Here is a 20,000-nt window from a genome sequence, read left to right as displayed (position 1 = left end):
AATTTCTATGTAAATCTCTCTCTCTCTCTCTCTCTCTCAGGTAATTTCTCTCCCAATTTCATTTATTTTCTTTTATTTCATTCTTTTTTCTTTCCTTCCTCTCTCTCTCTCTCTCTCTCTCTCTCAGGTAATTTATCTCCCAATTTCATATATTTTCCTTTATTTCATTCTTCTTTCTTTCCTTCCTTCCTCTCTCTCTCTCTCTCTCTCTGGTAATTTATCTCCCAATTTCATTTTTCTTTATTTCATTCTTACTCTCTCTCTCTCTCTCAGGTATTTTCTCTCCTAGTTTCATTATCCTTTCCTCCCTACCTTCCTTTCTTCCTCCCTTTCCTTCATCCTTCTCTCCCTCTCTTCCCCTCCACAATAAAACCATCTCATACAATCGATACTTTTAATAAAGGACAAAAACCTCAGCGTGGCCGCCCTCACAAGGCGCCGGTACAACAGTAGATGAAACAGTGGGTTGGTGCGTCACTATTAACACATAACTGAGGCATAAGAAGAGGAAGGGGAGCAAGGGACAGCCTGGGACATCGGGTCGTATTAAAACATTCTGTCACTCAAGTTCACATATTTGACAAGGCTTTCGTAGGAGTTCGGGTCATTTCCAGGGGTAGTTTTGTGGCCCTGGTGGTAGTTTGATCCTTCCTCTATACCATGAACCCAAGGACACATATTTGGCAAGGCTTTCATAGGAGTTTTGGGCATTTCCAGGGGAAGTTTTATGACCCTTTCTCTGTACCATGAACCCAAGGACACATATTTGGCAAGGCTTTCATAGGAGTTTTGGGCATTTCCAGGGGTAGTTTTATGACCCTTTCTCTGTACCATGAACCCAAGCACATGTATTTGGCAAGGCTTTCGTAGGAGTTTTGGGCATTTCCAGGGGTAGTTTTATGACCCTGGTGGTATTTTGACCCTTCCTCTGTACCATGAACCTAAAGAAACACTCACTAGAACCTGACTGACCCCTTCTTTGACCCTCAGAAATAGATTATGTGAGAATTGAAAGTGTCTTATAATATTAACCATATTCTGAAAGCCTCTGGTCAACTATTTTCAAAGGTCAAAAACGAGGTCAATCGGGTCCTAATGAGTTTCCTTGGGTTCACGGTAAAGAGGAAGGGTCAAACTACATCCAGGGTCATAAGGCTACCCCTGGAAATGACCTGAACTCCTATGAAAGCCCTGTCAAATATGTGTGAGCTTGGATTCATGGTACAGAGGAAGGGTCACACTACATTCAGGGTCATAAAGCTACCCCTGGAAATGACCTGAACTCCTGTGAAAGCCCTGTCAAATATGTGTGAGCTTGGATTCATGGTACAGAGGAAGGATCAAACTACATCCAGGGTCATAAAGCTACCCCTGGAAATGACCTGAACTCCTGCGAAAGCCCTGTCAAATATGTGAGTGTGCTTGGGTTCATGGTACAGAGGAAGGGTCAAACAACATCCAGGGTCATAAAGTTACCTCTGGAAATGACCCAAACTCCTGCAAAAGCCCTGTCAAATATGTGTGAGCTTGGATTCATGGTACAGAGGAAGGGTCAAACTACATCCAGGGTCATAAAGCTACCCCTGGAAATGACCTGAACTCCTGCAAAAGCCCTGTCAAATATGTGTGAGCTTGGATTCATGGTACAGAGGAAGGATCAAACTACATCCAGGGTCATAAAGCTACCCCTGGAAATGACCTGAACTCCTGCGAAAGCCCTGTCAAATATGTGTGAGCTTGGATTCATGGTACAGAGTAAGGGTCAAACTACATTCAGGGTCATAAAACTACCTCTGAAAATGACCCAAACTCCTGCGAAAGCCCTGTCAAATATGTGTGAGCTTGGGTTCATGGTACAGAGGAAGGGTCAAACTACATCCAGGGTCATAAAGTTACCCCTGGAAATGACCCAAACTCCTACAAAAGCGTCGTTTCAAAATATGACCCTCTTTCCCTCCTACCCCTTCCTTCTCCATCTGCCAGAGTAGTCTATTAGGATAAGGAAGAATGGGGGACTCTCAAACCTGTCTATACCCATGAAAAGCAGAACTGTAAAGCATATTGGACCTTATTGACTTAAACTAAAACTGAAGACCAATCGTTTACAGTTCAGCTCTTGGCACAGACCCAGTTTACATGGTTTACAAAGTCCCTTCCATTCATCATGTGACATTTGATTGATTTCTGGACAGTATTCTCAAAGCTTTCGAGGCCATCACATCAACATTTAACAAGGCTTTCATGGAGGTTGTTGTGTTAGTATTGCCATGGGTAGTGTTATGAGCCTAGTGGTAGTTTAACAAGGCTTTGGTGGAGGTTGTGTTAGTATTGCCATGGGTAGTGTTATGAGCCTAGTGATAGTTTGACAAGGCTTTGGTGGAGGTTGTGTTAGTATTGCCATGGGTAGTGTTATGAGCCTAGTGATAGTTTGACAAGGCTTTGGTGGAGGTTGAGTTAGTATTGCCATGGGTAGTGTTATGAGCCTAGTGGTAGTTTGACAAGGCTTTGGTGGAGGTTGTGTTAGTATTGCCATGGGTAGTGTTATGAGCCTAATGATAGTTTGACAAGGCTTTGGTGGAGGTTGTGTTAGTATTGCCATGGGTAGTGTTATGAGCCTAGTGGTAGTTTAACAAGGCTTTGGTGGAGGTTGTGTTAGTATTGCCATGGGTAGTGTTATGAGCCTAGTGATAGTTTGACAAGGCTTTGGTGGAGGTTGTGTTAGTATTGCCATGGGTAGTGTTATGAGCCTAGTGGTAGTTTAACAAGGCTTTCGTGGAGGTTGTGTTAGTATTGCCATGGGTAGTGTTATGAGCCTAGTGATAGTTTGACAAGGCTTCCACACCATGAACTCAAAACAACACCCACAGAAGCCCAACTACCCTCCTTGTGGCCTTCGGGAAAGTCGTAATGACAGCCGAAAGCGCTTGAGAATACCTTCCTCACACACACACACACACACACGAATATACGTAAGTTATCGAAGTTGTGATGCTGACATACAAATAATAGGCTAGTTATTGCGATAGTGTGTTGGGTACAAGTATATGACTAGTGGACAGAGAAGGAGGAGGCAGTTGCTAACCCTCGGACACTCCCCTATCGGTTCATCTATATTTCCGACTCTGTATAAACGTAACGAGCTTATTCCTTGAACGCTCAATCCCTCATCTGTCAACTCAATTCCTATTTTCGTTAACTCTATTGCGATTCATCTATATTTCCAGCTGTGTATAAACGTAACGAACTGATTCCTCGCTCACCCAATCCCTCATCAGCCAATTCTATCCCATTTTTGTTAACTCTATTGCGATTCATCTATATTTCAGAAAGTATAAACATCTTGAACTTCTCTGCATACTCAATTCCTATTTTCGTTGACTCTATTGCGATTCATCTATATTTCCAGCTGTGTATAAACGTAACGAACTGATTCCTCGCTCACCCAATCCCTCATCTGCCAACTCTATCTGATATGCGTTGACTCTATTGCGATCTATCTATATTTCAGAGAGTATAAACATCTCGAACTTCTCTGCATGCTCAATTCCTATTTTCGTTGACTCTATTGCGATTCATCTATATTTCCAGCTTTGTATAAATGCCATGAACTTATTCCTTGCACACTCAATCCCTTATCTGCCAATTCTATCCTATTTCCATTGACTCTATTGCGATCTATCTATATTTCAGAGTGTATAAGTGTCTCAAACTTCTCTGCATACTCAATTCCTTGCCTACTAACTCTCTCCAATACCCGTCTACTCTATTGCAATCTACCTATGTTTCGGGCTGTATAAGCGTCGCGAACTAGCCTACCAACTCTCTCTGGTATTCGTAGACTCTATAACTGATCCCTTTATATGGCATCTCCCTCCTTCTGATACTCCTTTTCCCCCTCTCTCTCTCTCTTATGATTATTTAGCGTCAATATTTACCCTTGACGATCATGCACTCTCTCTCTCCTAGTAGTCATTCTTCTTGAGTCTCCCTTCACACACCAGGTTTTCTTTGGTCTCCCAGCTGGTCCACCACTGCCAGGTCATCGTACTCAGAGCATAGTGTTTACCTGTTTCCGACGCCTAACTATTGACAAAAAACATCAGGATCTAACTCTTTTAACGATAGCTATAAATGAGTTTCGTTGTTGAGGCCCAGAAAACAGCTTTGGGTTAGGAAGTCGGGAAATATGATTGGCTGAGTATGACAGTCTGGCAATGTTGAGCTGGTCTCCTCCCTTCTACCTCTCCCTCTCCTTCCCCTATCCCTTCTAGCTATCCCTCATTCACTGCTCTGGCTTCCTCTCCTTTCCCTATCCCTTCCAGCTGTTCTGTTTTGGGGTAGGAAGTCGGGAAATATGATTGGCTGAGTATGACAGTCTGGCAATGTTGAGCTGGTCTCCTCCCTTCTACCTCTTCCTATCCCTTCTAACTATCTCTCATTCACTGCCCTGGTTTCCTCTCCTTTCCCTATCCCTTCCAGCTGTTCTGTTTTGGGGTAGGAAGTTGGGAAATATGATTGGCTGAGTATGACAGTCTGGCAATGTTGAGCTGGTCTCCTCCCTTCTACCTCTCCCTCTTCTTCCCCTGTCCCTTCTAGCTAACCCTCATTTACTGTTCTGCCTTCCTCTCCCTTCCCTATCCCTTCCAGCTGTTCTGTTTTGGGGTAGGAAGTTGGGAAATATGATTGGCTGAGTACGACAGTCTGGCAATGTTGAGCTGGTCTCCTCCCTTCTACCTCTTCCTATCCCTTCTAACTATCTCTCATTCACTGCCCTGGCTTCCTCTCCCTTCCCTATCCCTTCCAGCTGTTCTGTTTTGGGGTAGGAAGTCTGGAAATACAACCGGCTGAGTACAACAGTCTGGCAACATTGAGCTGGTCTCCTCCCTTCTACCTCTCCCTCTCCTTCCCTTATCTCTTCTAGCTATCCTGTTTCGGCTTCCTCTCCCTCCCCTATCCCTCTGTTCTCATCCTGGTAAACTCGTCTCACTAACTCATCCTCATTCATCCTATCACATATCCGAATAACCTAACACTCACAACGTTTCACAGGGCTGTTAATAGGAGAGCGTACCCACCTTGATGCTGATATGACAGTGCTTTGGGGTGCTTTGGGCATCTCACCATGGAGCTATTAATATGAGCGTGTCTGTGAGGCGTTGTCCTTCCAGCGGTCTTTGTTCAGGCTGGGAATTGGTGTTCACGAGGCGCTGGAACAAGTCTTGATGGCACACTTCAATGCATCGTTGAGAATAAGGAAGCTTTGTCTTGTGGCCTTCTTTTGAACTGTTCCGCTTTTTATAATATCGCTTCTTACAGGTCCTCGTCAACACTTCTATACTTCACAACACTTAATTACTTCACAGTGCACACTTATAGCCGACACTTCACCCTGAGCTGATGCGTTTTTTCCGCTCTTTTCTTCCTCGGACTCTCCCTTTTCTAAGTTTCCACTACTGCGTACACTTTTCTTTTCACTCCACTTTCACTGTAGTTCTTTTTGTCTTGCTTTCCATGGTCAGGATCTCGGAGAATTACCCAGCACACACGTACATAAGAAAACAGTATCACAACAGCTTCAATATAAATACCATACAGCTCTTTCGGTAGCAATGTGGAGCTTGCGATGAAGGTGGTCAAACTCTCCTATTCAATGGCTTCAGTTTCGCCCATCCAATCCCTTAATACCATACAGCTCTTTCGGTAGCAATGTGGAGCTTGTGATGAAGGTGGTCAAACTCTCCTATTCAATGGCTTCAGTTTCGCCCATCCAATCCCTTAATACCATACAGCTCTTTCGGTAGCAATGTGGAGCTTGTGATGAAGGTGGTCAAACTCTCCTATTCAATGGCTTCAGTTTCGCCCATCCAATCCCTTAATACCATATAGCTCTTTCGGTAACAATGTGGAGCTTGCGATGAAGGTGGTCAAACTCTCCTACTCAATGGCTGCAGTTTCACCCATCCAATCCCTTAATACCATACAGCTCTTCCGGTAGCAATGTGGAGCTTGCGATGAAGGTGGTCAAACTCTCCTATTCAATGGCTTCAGTTTCGCCCATCCAATCCCTCTTTTACAAGCAGCGACAAGCTAAAAGTAAAACTGAAGATTAGTCGAGATATCACAAGCCGATCTCTGACGGTAGATGCAACGGAACATAACACAATTGCTGGAATTATTATTATTACTATTATTATTATTGTTATTATTATATATCGTAAACGGCGGAGTCGGAAGGGATAATCTGTACCCCCGACGCACCTATGACACAGAGAATTGAGGATATTAACGTAAAATGGATGAATTCTGATGAAAAATGGTTGAAAATTCACTGAGGGGCATATTCCTAAGACATCTCAGGACTGACTTACACATACCACTGACCTCACTGCCCCTAACACTGCCCTGGGTCACTATGGGGTAAGCGGGTGACTGTCTAACTTAAGGGCCGGGTCCACGGTATATTTTTGGGGGGTTGGATGTTATGAAAAAAATTACCGTAAAGAAATAAAATAAAAAAAAGATAAAGAAAATGAGTTCAGGGGCGTAACTAACCCTTCGCATTGGACTGTGGACCTGACCCTAAGCCAGCCCTCGCCCTCCCTCGGAACGGCAAGTCCACACGAGCGGGATGGCGGACGACCGAGGGGAGCAGCGACTAAACTAAGACTGACATAGATTCGGAAAAAAAAAAATAATAATAATAATAATATATATACGCTTGAAATATCCAAGAAAAACACTGCTTGATGTGGGCTGCCGATGTGCTGTGTGTGTGTGTGTGTGTGTGTGTGTTTGGTTTCGGTTGGTGAGGTCTCGAGTCTACCAGGAAGAAGCGAGTATGTGTGTGTGTGTTTGTGTGTGTGTGTGTGTGTGTGTGTGTGTGTGTGTGTTACAGCAGCATCGTAAGCAGCAGCAGTAATGGCAACGATAATGACCGCCTAAATGTTAGACAGCCAATCATCATCCACACACACACACACACACACACACACACACACACACACACACACACACACCTAAGATTCAGCTCCATCTCACTATCTTAAAACGCAATAAAATTCTTTCTTGACAACACAAACGTATCATCGGGTCCACACACACACACACACACACACACACACACACACACACACACACACACTCAATCACTCCATTTCTATCTCTGTTCTTTCTTTGATAACACTTAACGTAACATGACTGACTTCTAACAATCCTATTTAGAATTACGTTCAATCCTCCGAGTAGCTAAATCCCTTCTCGATCTTTCCCTTAAGTTTAAAAGGAAAGGTCTAAGCAAGTTCGATCTTCCTTGTCCCTCCTCGATCTTTTCTGGCATCGAGTTGATTTCTTTCCTATCAAAACACAAGAAAAAAATGAGAAAGCGTCTACTCAATCCTTCTTTAAGTTAACAATACAAGATCCAATTCCCTTTCACACCCTGTTCCAATATTACCAGCTGTGTTTCTGACCTTTTTTAACCTCAAACTCCTTCCTTTCCTATCAAAACACAAGAAAAAAATGGGAAATCGTCTACTCAATCCTTCTTTAAGTTAACAATACAAGATCCGATTCCCTTTCACACCCTGTTCCAGTATTAGAAGCTGCGTTTCTGACCTTTTTTAACCTCAAACTCCTTCCTCTCCTATCAAAACACAAGAAAAAAATGGGAAATCGTCTACTCAATCCTTCTTTAAGTTAACAATACAAGATCCGATTCCCTTTCACACCCTGTTCCAGTATTGCCAGCTGTGTTTCTGACCTTTTTTAACCTCAAACTCCTTCCTTTCCTATCAAAACACAAGAAAAAAGGGAGAAACCGTCTACTCAATCCTTCTTTAAGTTAACAATACAAGATCCGATTCCCTTTCACACCCTTTTCCAGTATTGCCAGCTGTGTTTCTGACCTTTCTTAACCTCAAACTCCTTCCTTTCCTATCAAAACACAAGAAAAAAATGGAAAATCGTCTACTCAATCCTTCTTTAACCCGTGTGCGTCGGGTGACGGGAATTCCCGCTCGGGCGGAAAGCGTCGGGTGGCGGGAGTTCCCGCCATCCGACGCGCACGGCTTGGCCAAAAATAGCACCTCTTCCCAACATCATATCTATGCCGTGCTGCGACGTAGACACCTCAAATTTATTTAATCGTGGAGAGGAAGGATTGGCGATGAAAAAACAATATAAATTATTATGTTTTCGTTTGAAATTGCCACACGGGGCATTGATGAAAGACACCTATTTTACAAAATCTATCAGCACCGCCCGCGCGGTGCGAGGACAACAATAGCCCTCTAGCCCGACGCTTATGGGTTAAGTTAACAATACAAGATCCAATTCCCTTTCACGCCCTTTTCCAGTATTGCCAGCTGTGTTTCTGACCTTTTTTAACCTCAAACTCCTTCCTTTCCTATCAAAACACAAGAAAAAGGTGAGAAACCGTCTACTCAATCCTTCTTTAAGTTAACAATACAAGATCCGATTCCCTTTCACACCCTTTTCCAGTATTGCCAGCTGTGTTTCTGACCTTTTTCAACCTCAAACTCCTTCCCTTCCTATCAAAACACAAGAAAAAAATGGGAAATCGTCTACTCAATCCTTCTTTAAGTTAACAATACAAGATCCAATTCCCTTTCACACCCTGTTCCAATATTAGCAGCTGTGTTTCTGACCTTTTTTAACCTCAAACTCCTTCCCTTCCTATCAAAACACAAGAAAAAAATGGGAAACCGTCTACTCAATCCTTCTTTAAGTTAACAATACAAGATCCAATTCTCTTTCACGCCCTTTTCCAGTATTGCCAGCTGTGTTTCTGACCTTTTTTAACCTCAAACTCCTTCCTTTCCTATCAAAACACAAGAAAAAAGTGAGAAACCGTCTACTCAATCCTTCTTTAAGTTAACGATACAAGATCCAATTCCCTTTCACACCCCGTTCCAGTATTAGCAGCTGTGTTTCTGACCTTTTTTAACCTCAAACTCCTTCCTTTCCTATCAAAACACAAGAAAAAGATGACAAACAGCCTACTTGATCCTTCTTTAAGTTGACTAAACAGGACCTGATTCCCTTCTACACCCTTTTCCAGTATTACCAGCTAAGTATAACCAGTATTACCCTCTGTTTCCTATCTTTTTCAACCTCAAACTCCTTTCTTTCCTATCAAAACACAAGAAAAAGATGACAAACAGCCTACTTGATCCTTCTTTAAGTTGACTAAACAGGACCTGATTCCCTTCCACACCCTTTTCCAGTATTACCAGATAAGTATTACCAGTATCACTCCTGTCTTTCCCTTGAGCTGCCTCCTGTCTCACCCAAACTCAACCGGGTCAACCAACACTACGTAGGCATCGCGGGGTGCTCAGCCAGCCGAGTTGAGGACTTCCGAAGGTACTAGTTGCCTCGCCAGCCAGTCCAGCCCTTGGTGTAGGCCCGTACCAGACTGGGCATCGCAGGGTTGGATGTGCCAGGAGCGTCCCAGGCAGAGCTTGTGTAGGCCTAGGCTGTCGGTGAGGGTGGGCATGTCCAGCGCGTGTTCACAGTTCTGGGGGTGGAGGGAAAAGATAAGTGGTATATTCTTGATAACGAAGCTGGAAACGATAATGATGGAAGTGCTTGATTGGGGTCTCAGTCTAAATTAATTCATTCATTTAACTCTTGCATAGGGAATTTGGACAGTATAGATGAATGGCCCTGTTGACATGACCCACACAAGTACACCTCCCTGTTAACATATATAAGCACCAAAAAGGATGAAAGAATGAAGGTGCTGGTTAACTCTTGCATAGGGAATTTGGACAGCATAGAGATGAATGGCCCTTTTGATATGACCCACACAACTAAACCTCCTCCTCACCTCTCTTGTTAGCATATATAAGCACCAAAAAGGATGAAAGAATGAAGGTGCTGGTTAACTCTTGCATAGGGAATTTGGACAGTATAGAGATGAATGGCCCTTTTGATATGACCCACACAACTAAACCTCCCCCTCCTCCTTCTCTTCCTCACTGACCTCCTTGTAAGTCTGTTGATAAGTTGATGCTGAAACGACCCACCCAACTACCCTTCTTCCTCCTCCTCCTCACCTCCTTGTTGGCGAAGATAAGCAGCGAGGCGTCCTTCAGCTCCCTCTCCGTCATCAACTTCGTCAACTCCGTCTGGGCCTCGGGAAGTCGCTCCACATCCGTCGCGTCCACGACGAAGATCACGGCCTGGGTGTTGAAGTAGTAGTGTCTCCAGAGGGGCCGGAGCTTGAGCTGGCCGCCAACATCCCACACGGTGAACTGCGGAAAGGGGGGGAGTTGTAGAAGTAGTAGTAGTTAGTCAGAGAGAGTAGGGAATACACACACACACACACACACACACACACACACACACACACACCTTGAAGTTCTTATATTCAATGGTCTCGACGTTGAAGCCGATGGTCGGAATGGTGGACACAAACTCATCCTGCTTGAGCTTGAACAGGATGGAGGTCTTCCCCGCCCCGTCCAGCCCCAGGGTCACCACGCGCATCTCAATCCGCGCCCCGATGTGGATGCGGTTGTCCTGCCGAGGGAGTTTCGGCGTTTATATATTGGTGATTGTTGTCGGTTTTTTCAATGATGTGATGTTTGGTGATTGTTAGCTTGGTGTAGGGAGAGGTTAGGTTAAGTTAGGTTAGGATAGGTCTAGTTTGGTTAGGTAGGGTAAGGTTAGGATAGGTCTTGTTTGGTTAAGTTAGGTTAGGATAGGTTTAGTTAGGATAGGTTATGTTTAGTTAGGTAAGGTTAGGATAGGTTAGGTTAGGAGAGGTTTAGTTAGGTTAGGATAGGTTTGGTTACGTTAGGATAAGTTTGGTTAGGTTAGGTAAGGTTAGGATAGGATAGGTCTAGTTTGGTTAGGTTAAGTTAGGTTAGGATAGGTTTAGTTAGGTTAGGTTAGGTAGTGTTAGGATAGATTAGGATAGGTTTGGTTGAGGTAGGTTAGGTAAGATAGGAGGTCTAGTTTGGTTAGGTTAGGTAAAGTTAGGATAGGTTTGGTTTAGTTAGGTTAGGATAGGTTTGGTTGGGTAAGGTTAGGTTAGGTTAGAGATATAGATAATTAGAATAGAGTGCATAACTGAGGGAACGAAGGAGTGGAGAAGAAAAGCGATATAGATAAATACAATAGAGTGTATAACTGAGGGAAGGAAAGGAGGAGAGAGTAGAGGAGTCAGTACCTTAGTAAAAGTGATGGGAATGGCTGGGTCAGGTGTGAGGGCGAGGAGCTGGGCCAGTTGCTGCTCCTGTGAGGTGACGTGGGCCATGCGCGCCGAGAGGTCCCTGAAGGCCATGATGAGCCGCCCATCATCGTGCTGCACCGCCCGCTCCCCGTCAACCACAACCGCCACCATCTGTTTGGGGTGGTGGCGCAGTGGTGATGATGGTGGTAGTGGTGGTGGTTGGTATACTTAATCTAACCTAATACCTTGTTGTAACCTAACCTAATAGCCTAAACTTAACCTAACCTAATCTAAGCCCCTAATCTTAATATAACCTAACCTAACTAACCTGACATAATACCCTGTCATAACCTAACCTAACCTAATACCCTAAACTTAACCTAACCTAACCTAATACCCTAAACTTAACCTAACCTAATCTAAGCCCCTAATCTTAATATAACCTAACCTAACTAACCTAACATAATACCCTGTCATAACCTAACCTAACCTAATACCCTAAACTTAACCTAACCTAACCTAATACCCTAAACTTAACCTAACCTAACCTAATACCCTAAACTTAACCTAACCTAACCTAACACCCTAAACTTAACCTAACCTAACTAATCTAACGTAATACCCTGTTGTAACCTAACTTTACCTAAGCCCCTAAACTTAACCTAACCTAACCTAACAAAACCCCAAACAGCTACTATAGGTCTTGGCTTAGAAATATGCTTCCTTACTAATGAGACTTTCTATACAACAAAGTGAGGTCATTCTTTGTTGATTTATACCATAAGGTGCTGGCTATCATGTGTTTGAAGATACCCTAAACTTAACCTAACAAAACCCCAAACAGTTACTATAGGTCTTGGCTTAGAAATATGCTTCCTTACTAATGAGACTTTCTATACAACAGTGAGGTCATTCTTTGTTGATTTATACCGTAAGGTGCTGGCTATCATGTGTTTGAAGATACCCTAAACTTAACTTAACAAAACCCCAAACAGTTACTATTGGTCTTGGCTTAGAAATATGCTTCCTTACTATTGAGACTTTCTATACAACAAAGCGAGGTCATTCTTTGTTGATTTATACCATAAGGTGCTGGCTATCATGTGTTTGAAGATACCCTAAACTTAACCTAACATAACCTAACAAAACCCCAAACAGTTACTATAGGTCTTGACTTAGAAATATGCTTCCTTACTAATGAGACTTTCTATACAATCAAGTGAGGTCATTCTTTAGTTGATTTATACCATAAGGTGCTGGCTATCATGTGTTTGAAGATACCCTAAACTTAACTTAACAAAACCCCAAACAGTTACTATAGGTCTTGGCTTAGAAATATGGTTCCTTACTAATGAAACTTTCTATACAAACAAGTGAGGTCATTCTCTGTTGATTTATGCCATGAGGTGCTGGCTAACCTTATCCAACCTAACAAAACCCCAAAAAGCAGTGTTACCAGATATATCAGCACCACAGACTGCCTTCCCAACACACCTGTGAGAGCAGTGTTGCCAGATCCTCCTGCTGCTGTCTTATGGAGCAAAGCCGTTCCCTGACATGAGCCTCGAGCGCTTTTTTTGCCTGACTCTCCTGGCGACTCAGCTGTTCCCGGAGCTGCGCAAAGTACTGCCTCACACGCACCCTCGCCTCCTCCACTGTGCCCTCCTCGTCCGCCTCTGAAGGGGTGTCGCCAGCTCGCCCGCCCTCCAGTTTCCTTGCCACGACCTCTGGAGTGGGTGAGGTAAGGGTGGGTTACAATAGGCTTGGTTAGGTTAGGTTAGGTTTGGTTTGGTTAGGTTAAGTTAGAGTAGGTTTTGTTAGGTTTGGTTAGGTTAGGTTTGGTTAGGAAAGGTTTGGTTAGGTTAGGTTTGGTTAGGGAAGGCTTGGTTTGGAAAGGTTAGGTTTGGTTTGGTTAGGGAAGGTTTGGTTTGGTTTGGTTAGGGAAGGTTTGGTTAGAGAAGATTTGGTAAGGGAAGGTTTGGTTAGGTTAGGTTTGGTTAGGTTTGGTTAGGTTAGGTTAGGTTTGGTTAGGGAAAGTTTGGTTAGGGAAGGTTTGGTTAGGAAAGGTTTGGTTTGGCTAGGTTTGGTTAGGTTAGGTTTGATTAGGTTAGGTTTGGTTAGGAAAGGTTTGGTTTGGCTAGGTTTGGTTAGGTTAGGTTAGGTTAGGTTAGGTTTGATTAGGTTTGGTTAGGAAAGGAAAGGTTTGGTTTGGTTAGGGAAATTTGGGTTGGGTTAAAATAGGTTTGGCAAGAATGAATAGAGAAGATAGGAGAAGGAGGTAAGGGAGAGAGGAAGAGAGAAGGAACAAAGGAAAAGGAAGGAAACACAATAGGGAAGGAAGGAAGGAAAGGAAGGGAAAGAGAGAGAAGGGAGAGAAAAATTACCAGACAAAAGGAGTTAGGAAGAGAGGAGGAAGGAAGGAAAAGGAAGGAAACACAGGAGGGAAGGAAGGAAGGAAAAAAGGGATGAAGGAAAGGAAGAGAAGGAGAGAGAAGGGAGAGAAAAACTACCAGACAAAAAGAGTTAGGAAGAGAGGAGGAAGAAAGGAAGGAAAGAAGGGATGAAGGAAAGGAAGAGAAGGAGAGAGAAGGGAGACAAAAATTACCAGACAAAAAGAGTGAATTGAAAGGCCATAGACACTACATATATAACCATGTGCGTCTGTCTCTGTGTGCGTGTGCGTGCATCTGTGTGTGTGTGTGTGCGCGTCTCCACTCACCCAGTTTATGTGCCGAGTCAGTCAGCTCCTGGGCCACTCTCTTGATGTGCTGAAGTGCTGTGCTAATGGTGGCTCGTATCCTCTCAGCTTCCTGCTCTAGTAACATGTGCTGAGGTGGAGGAGGAGGAGGAGGAGGAGGGAGAGGAAGAAGAAGGTTAGATCTCATGTGTTTCTTTTCCCAAATCAACAAAAATGAAAACAAGAGAAGAATATTGTGTGTGTAAGGTTCAAGAATTAGTTTGCATATACTTTTGCCCCCTCAAACGCGCGCGCACACACACACACACACACACACACTCTCAAGAACTATAGTTTACATATACTCTCGCCCCCCTCAAACACGCACACACACACACACACACTCTCAAGAATTAGTTTACACATATTTCTGCCCCCCTCAAACACACACACACACACTCTTGCACCCCTCACACACACACTCTCGCCCCCCTCCCACACACACACTTAACCTAACCTAGCTAATCTAACCTAACACCCTATCATAACCTAATCTAATCTAACCCCCTAAACTCAACCTAACAAAACCCCAAACAGTTACTATAGGTCTTGACTCAGAAATTTCATATATGCTTCCTTATTAATGAGACTTTCCATACAACAAACACACACACAAACAGGAGCGCCTACCTTGTGTTTGGTGTGCTTATAGTCCTTACAGATGAAGCACATGAGGGGAGCCGCCTGACACCCCTCTTCCAGACACACGAACTCCACCGGGTGAAAGGAATGGTCAGCACATCGCGGCTTCTCCCTCGGCTTCTCTGTAAGGGGGGGAAGAGGCGTAAATGAGATAGATAGATAGATAGATAGATAGGTGGTTGTATCCCTGTGTTATTAAGATAGATAGATAGTTAGATGTTTGAATAGATAGACAGGGGTGAGATAAAGGAGATTAAAGGTAGGTATAGAGAGAAAGAAGTAAAGAAATGGATAGATAGATAGATAGATAAAGAAAATAAGAGGAAGAAGAAGAAGAGGAAAAGGAAGAGGAAGAAGAATATGAAGAAGAGAAGGAGGAAGTAGGGAGGGAAAAGGAGACAGGAGGAGGAGGAGGAGGAAAAGGAAGAAAAGATTAAGAAAAGAAAGAAAAACAAAAATAAACATAAGAAAATAAAAATAAATATATGAGAAAAGAAGAAGAAGAAGGAGAAGGAGGAGGAGGAGAAAAAACAAAAAAAACATGAAGAAAACAAGAATAAACAAAAGAAAATCAGAAAAAAATAGAAGAGGAAGAAGAAGGAAGAAGAGGAAGAGGAGGAGAAAAAAGAAAGAAAAGATAAAAATAAAAAAAAACAGGAAGAAAAATCATAAAAATAAGAAAAAATATTTCAAAAACTAGGAGGGACAGAAGAAGAAGAAGAAGAATCAACTCACCAGATAGGGGGATGCGCTTGTGCTTGTGAAGGGTGCGTGTGGCGTGGGTGCGCTCGGAACACTCCAGGCAGAGGTGTGAGGCGCAGACGGTGCAATACAGGACAGCCAAATGCTCCTCATCCTCGTCACAGGAAATGCCGAGCTGTGACGAAGAAGGAAGGTCGGTTATCGAGGCCTCTGCTCATCCATGGAGGAGGAGGAAGAGAAAGAAGAGGAGGAAGAGGAGGAGGAGGTAGTGAAGAGGAGACAGTGAGGAGAAGAAGGAGAACAAAAAGAGAGACAGGAGAAGTGTGTGTGTGTGTGTGTGTGTGTGTGTGTTAACCCAGTAGCTGCAGGGATCATGTTCGTTAAAGGCCCCTCTCAGCAAATTAATGAGAAAAAATCATCACTCACGCAAGCCATTTTATAATACACATCAACGCATTTGTGATCAGTTTGTGCATCATCTATTTTTTGGGGGTTTATATCATGGCAAAAATTTGTCCCGTCGCTGGTACACGGTAAAACCACAAATTTGTCTCGTCGCTGCTACTGGGCTACTGAGCAGTCCGCCTGTCACCCACCTCCCTCTGCTTGACCAGGACCTCCGGGAGCAGCGCCGCATTAGACCGGGACAGAGACAGTCGCTCCAGAAGTTCCAGCAGCGCAAAATTCTTCTTCAGCCCCCACACACCTGATGCACCTACGGGAGGACGCAGAGAGGAGGTCTAGCAAGCCACTCACTGACCTGTTCTCCCTTACTCAGATGACCTTATAGTCTCTTTTACTCTCCACCCTTACCTAACCTAACCTAAAATTACCTTGCCTTATCAAACCTTACCTAACCTAACCTTACCTTACCTTACCTAACCTAACCTAACCTAACCTTACCATACTTAACCTAACCTAACCTTGCCTAACCTAACCTTACCTTACTTAACCTTACCTTACCTAACCTAACCTTACCTTACATAACCTAACCTTACCTTACTTAACCTAACCTAACCTTGCCTAACCTAACCTAACCTTACCTTACTTAACCTTACCTTACCTAACCTAACCTTACCTTACATAACCTAACCTTACCTTACTTAACCTAACCTAACCTTGCCTAACCTAACCTTACCTTACTTAACCTAACATACGGGAAGACACAGAAAGGTCAAGAACAAGCCACTCACTCACCTCTTCTCCCTTCCTCAGATGACCTTAATCTCCCTATCTCCCTTACTCTCCACCCTTACCTTAATCTTCCTTACCTAACCTAACCAGCCATACCTTTCTGTCTCTTTAACTCTCCACCCTTTGCCTCTCTCTGACAGTTAACAGATCAAAGTAACACACACATTAGCTAATATCAACTATTATTATTATTCAAGAGCTTTTTTTCTACATTTGTCACCCTTGATTTCCCTCCATTACAGTAAAGCAAAATCACTTACTTATTGGTGTGGGCTGTCGGTCGAAGGGGCAGTGTATATTGTTATCGTGCGTGGGGAGCCGCAGGAGACAGGCGTGGCATAGGGTGTGGCCGCAGAAGAGGAGGCGCGGCACCTTGTCCCCGCCCAGGCTGAACCCGTCCTCGCACACCCGACATTCCAGCTGCGGACACATACGTACGAACTTACAATGAGGGTTAAGGATAGTGGTTAACTTTTATAATTACTTAACTCTTACTAATAATACTCTTTTTTGTTTCTCTGCACTCATTTTGTTGCCCTTGAGCCATCTCCTTTGCTATAAAAAAAAAAGTTAGAAGGAACAGATTAGATAAAGAAGGGAGGGGTGGACAGGAGGAAGGGAGAAAGGAGGAAGAAATGAAAGTAGAAAAGAGAGGAAGGAATGAAGGGAGGAAGAAACATAATTTAATACATAGAAGGAACATAAATAAAAGGTTCTAGATAGATATAAAGACTTCAAAGCATTATTCAAGTCTCTCACGTTATTTCCACACACAAAATACTTATAATGGCATAATAGGAAATACTGAAGAACGTGATAACCAGGAGAGAGGGAAAGGGATACATATATACACTGAAATAAAAGGTTCTAGATAAATATAAACACTTCAGAAGATTTATTTAAGTCCCTCATGTTATTGCCAGACTCATAATCGTAAAAACATGAATTAAATAAAAAAGCAATATCCAAGAGAGGGAGAAAGGGACACATATACACATAAATAAAAGGTTCTAGATAAATATAAACACTTCAGAAGGTTAATTATCTCCCTCATGTAATTGTCAGACTCATAATCGTAAAAACATGAATTAAATAAAAAAAAGCAATATCCAAGAGAGGGAGAAAGGGACACATATACACATAAACAAAAGGTTCTAGATAAATATAAACACTTCAGAAGGTTAATTATCTCCCTCATGTTATTGCCAGACTCATAATCGTAAAAACATGAATTAAATAAAAAAAAGCAATATCCAAGAGAGGGAGAAAGGGTCACATATACACATAAACAAAAGGTTCTAGATAAATATAAACACTTCAGAAGGTTAATTATCTCCCTCATATAATTGCCAGACTCATAATCGTAAAAAACATGAATTAAATAAAAAAAAGCAATATCCAAGAGAGGGAGAAAGGGACACATATACACATAAATAAAAGGTTCTAGATAAATATAAACACTTCAGAAGCTTAATTATCTCCCTCATATAATTGCCAAACTCATAATCGTAAAAAACATGAATTAAATAAAAAAAGCAATATCCAAGAGAGGGAGAAAGGGACACATATACACTAAAATAAAAGGTTCTAGATAAGTGTAAAGGCTTCTGAAGGTTAATTAAGTCCCTCACGGAATTTGCCAGACTCATAATCGTAATATAAACACGAATTAAACAAAAACGTAATACCCAAGGAAGGTCGAAAAGGTCACAAATACATGGAAATAAAAGGTTGTGGGTATATATAAGAGCTCCAGAAGGCTATTTAAGTCTCTCACGTTATTTCCACACTTGCTGGCGGTGATCTGAGGCGTGTTAAAGGTGTGGAAGGATTGAGACTTAGCTGAGATCAAGGCCTCCGCTGCCATCTTGTTTTATCTGCCTAATGTTGTCCTGATGATGACGATGATGGCTGTCTTTGTATCGGCTCACTATTCCGTAACTTCAATGTGCGTCATCTTGCGATATATATGGCGTTTTTTTTACCCCTGGCATCATATTCCTTAAGTCTCTATAAGGGTATGTGGTCCCTGAATGAAGACGCTCGGCCGTTCTGGGAAATATACCCTTAACTTACTCGTGGTAGTTTTTATAATTCCTCAACTTGGTATTAAAAGATTACAAAGACGTATGACTTTAATTTTTCTAACCTCCAAGAGTTCTCTATTACCATAATTTTAATGTTGTGTAGCACTTGATGTAAAATATTCTTCCTATGCCAATCCTTAATTGCTATGATAAGTCTCTCTCTCTCTCTCTCTCTCTCTCTCTCTCTCTCTCTCTCTCTCTCTCTCTCTCTCTCTCTCTCTCTCTCTCTCTCTCTCTCTCTCTTAATATCTATCTATCTATCTATCTCTTCCCCACAGTGCTAATTTTCAAAAGTTTCCCCCACCTGTGCATGAGAGTGATTTCAGCAACAAACAGAAAATTGGAAAGTTACGTACTATTGAAAAGGAAAGTGTGTGGATAAGAAGAAAGGGCAGAGAGGAGGAGGAGGAGGACCTAAGAAGCGATACAAAAATCGTCACAGGTCAAAAAAAAAGAAAAAAAGAAATGCTTATATAATTGCCTCGCTCGACCCCGATCTCCCCACCTCGAGCGTGACCCCGCGTGATGCCCTCCAGACCCCTCCAAAAATGTACCAAAATGACGGGCCTGCTGTGTGGAGCCAGGGGGGATGGGGGGGTCTTTTCTCGCTAATGAACCTTTAATTGTAGCCAGAAAGAACAAGGTCGAGGGAGCTGCGTGCGGATTCGAGATTTTGCATAAATGACATCTCTGGTTGACTTTAATGATGGCGTGTTTATTAAAAGGACATCAGTAGGCTACCCATGAAAGCAATTAAGACTCACTCACTCACTGCTACGTTGTGAATAACTGCATATCGAGGATTATTATTGAGGCTAACATAATTGCTGATTGCCCCTGCATGCCGAGAGCTGCCTGACAGTGGGGCGGGGCCTGAAACCTCATCCACGGTAAACGGTAAACAGTAATAGCTTAAGAATGACAAGAGCCTCAGTATTCCACCCAGAATTATATTGACCCTAAACAAAGGAAATCCCCGGTTCCTCTTCAGAAAGGCAACAGAAAAGTCCCTGTTTTTTTCGTTTTCACTCCCTGGGAAAGTGGAGCTGAGCGGTACTTCCCGGGGTGAACGGTGCCGGGCGAGGACGGGTACGTGTGGGTGGGTGAGTGTACGTGGGTGTGGGTGGGGGCATAGGTGGGTGAAAGAGTGAGTGTGCATAAATGATGGAGTGAATAATGGAGAATGAAAAACTGAAAAAGCGGATGAAGAACACAAAATATAGAATAAAAACAGTTAAGATGAAGAGACGAAATAAAAGGAACAAAATGAATGATGAAAAAAGACAAAATGGATGAATTTGTGGTTCTGGGTGACGGTGGATATAGAGAACATGGGTGGGTGAAAGAGTGGATGTGTATTAATGAGTGAATTTGTACTTCCGGGTGAGGGTGGATGAAGACTTAGAGCATGGGTGGGTGTGGGTGGGTGCTGGTGGAT

General features: G+C 42.9%; 1 protein-coding gene and 1 long non-coding RNA gene across 35 annotated transcripts; one reads left to right on the top strand and one right to left on the bottom strand.

Moving 5' to 3' along the window:
• Positions 1 to 5,675: 5,675 nt before the first annotated feature.
• Positions 5,676 to 6,530, top strand: LOC126985323 (uncharacterized). Of its 2 annotated transcripts, none has more exons than XR_007738538.1 (2): positions 5,676 to 5,823; positions 6,018 to 6,530. It is a non-coding gene; the product is annotated as an uncharacterized LOC126985323 (long non-coding RNA). The 2 variants fall into 2 exon arrangements; XR_007738537.1 differs by having other exon boundaries at positions 5,677 to 5,823; positions 5,921 to 6,530.
• Positions 5,944 to 18,384, bottom strand: LOC126985322 (E3 ubiquitin-protein ligase TRIM23-like). 33 transcript variants are annotated; one of them, XR_007738516.1, is made up of 14 exons: positions 18,253 to 18,384; positions 16,736 to 16,895; positions 15,878 to 15,996; positions 15,315 to 15,456; positions 14,568 to 14,701; positions 13,920 to 14,028; positions 12,695 to 12,927; positions 11,198 to 11,371; positions 10,378 to 10,545; positions 10,080 to 10,277; positions 8,967 to 9,538; positions 8,377 to 8,821; positions 7,625 to 7,904; positions 7,383 to 7,479 (listed from the first exon to the last, which is right to left on the bottom strand). XR_007738516.1 is itself a non-coding variant. In XM_050840078.1 (12 exons), the coding sequence occupies exons 1-11, from the start codon at positions 18,340 to 18,342 to the stop codon at positions 9,356 to 9,358; spliced, it is 1,710 nt and encodes a 569-aa protein (XP_050696035.1). In that variant the 5' UTR covers positions 18,343 to 18,384; the 3' UTR covers positions 5,944 to 6,087; positions 9,309 to 9,355. The 33 variants fall into 33 exon arrangements, 1 of the variants encoding a protein (XP_050696035.1); XR_007738522.1 differs by having other exon boundaries at positions 7,383 to 7,624; positions 7,770 to 7,904; XR_007738526.1 differs by having other exon boundaries at positions 7,770 to 7,904.
• Positions 18,385 to 20,000: the final 1,616 nt, after the last annotated feature.

This window comes from Eriocheir sinensis, chromosome 59 (genome assembly GCF_024679095.1).
Source record: "Eriocheir sinensis breed Jianghai 21 chromosome 59, ASM2467909v1, whole genome shotgun sequence".
Classification (NCBI taxonomy): Eukaryota; Metazoa; Arthropoda; class Malacostraca; order Decapoda; family Varunidae; genus Eriocheir; species Eriocheir sinensis.
Note: the sequence above shows the minus strand (reverse complement) of the source record. Positions and strands in the feature narration are given on the sequence as shown.

Excerpts from the sequence above, each read along its gene's own strand:
- LOC126985322 (XM_050840078.1), bottom strand. The coding sequence starts at position 18,342 with ATGGCAGCGGAGGCCTTGATCTCAGCTAAGTCTCAATCCTTCCACACC. Across the intron at positions 14,702-15,314 it reads CAAGCGCATCCCCCTATCTG|AGAAGCCGAGGGAGAAGCCG; the intron begins GTGAGTTGATTC and ends CCCCCCTTACAG. Across the intron at positions 11,372-12,694 it reads TGGCAACACTGCTCTCACAG|ATGGTGGCGGTTGTGGTTGA; the intron begins GTGTGTTGGGAA and ends CACCCCAAACAG.